Source organism: Monoraphidium neglectum, assembly GCF_000611645.1.
Source record: "Monoraphidium neglectum strain SAG 48.87 unplaced genomic scaffold scaffold00195, whole genome shotgun sequence".
Classification (NCBI taxonomy): Eukaryota; Viridiplantae; Chlorophyta; class Chlorophyceae; order Sphaeropleales; family Selenastraceae; genus Monoraphidium; species Monoraphidium neglectum.
The window spans coordinates 28699-29837 of NW_014013433.1; the positions used below are offsets into that span (position 1 = coordinate 28699).

Consider the following 1139-nt stretch of genomic DNA (forward strand, 5'->3'; position numbering starts at 1 on the left):
GGGGGGCGGCGGGCCCGCGCCCGACGCGGCGCAGGCCATAGAGGAGGAGTGGATGGCGGCGCAGCGCGGCAAGGACGGCGGCAAGGGCGGCGGCAAGGGCGCGGACAAAGGCAATCTTGACGACTTTGTCGTTGAGGACGACAAGGAGGTGGGCTTGGTTTGACTGGGGTGGACCGGGCTGTGGGGTGCTGTTTTGGCGCGCTTTGGATGCTGGTATTTCATGTTGAGTCCCAGCCTGAGCTCTGAGCACCTCTGGTGTGCTTACAGAGACGCTGCAGGCAAGGGGCTCGCCGACGCTGGCCGCAAGAGCACCTGCCTTTGCCATGGCGTGCCTCTGGCCAGCGCATTAGAAGCACCCAACCACCTGGCGTACCGAGGGCGTACCTCGTTTGCCTCCAGTCAGTGATATGCCAAAGCGCCACCGCCGCTCACCCCCAACAACCAGGATTCTGAGGATCAGGACGGCTCGGGGGACGACAGCGACGGCGGCTCGGACTACAATCCCAGCGGCAGCGGCGGCGACGACGATGAGGAGGGGGCGGACAGCGGCAGCGACAGCGACTACGGCGGTGGCCGCCGCACAGCTGGCGCCGATGGCGGCCGCAAGCGCAAGGCCAACGGCCCCGCGGCGGTCGGCGCTGCCGCGGGTGGCAGCGGCCGGCGCCGTGGGAAGCGGCGGCGCGCCAAGGCGCACGTACTCGCGGCGCTGAAGCAGCTGCTGGAAGCTGTGGGGTCGGAGGGCAGGGAGCTGGACGCGCTCAGGGAGGAGTGGCAGCGGGACATGGCTGAGGCAAAGTGAGAGGAGGGCGGAGGGGGGAGGGGAGGGGCGTGCGCAGTCGCTGGGCTAGATTTTGCAGGCGCGGCCGCTGTCGCTGAGTGCAGGGCGCCTGGCCTGGTCATTGTGATGGTGGTGGAGGTCATTTTGCCGAGCCTGCAATCGGAGCCCTCGCACTTCCTCTGCCCTCAACTGCCAGCCGTCTGACTCTATCCTTGCACTTGCTTCGCATGATACCACCTCCGCCCCACCATCACACAACCCCGCCGCTGCAGGCGGACGCTGTCCGAGCTCAATGCCTCCCACAGCGCGCGCCGCTCCGCCCTGGACCGCGTGAGCACAGAGCTCGCGAGGCTCGAGCGGC

At 68.4% G+C, this 1139-nt stretch overlaps 1 protein-coding gene across 1 annotated transcript in view; it reads left to right on the top strand.

Annotated features, from left to right (window-relative positions):
• Positions 1–52: 52 nt before the first annotated feature.
• Positions 53–1139, top strand: part of MNEG_1858 (hypothetical protein) — a gene marked incomplete at both ends in the record, with an annotated part of 8823 nt that continues 7736 nt past the window's right edge. The window contains 3 exons of the mRNA XM_014049668.1: positions 53–148; positions 446–795; positions 1051–1108. Of these exons, the coding sequence (XP_013905122.1) occupies positions 53–148; positions 446–795; positions 1051–1108 (504 nt within the window). The remainder of the gene's footprint in view (positions 149–445; positions 796–1050; positions 1109–1139) is intronic.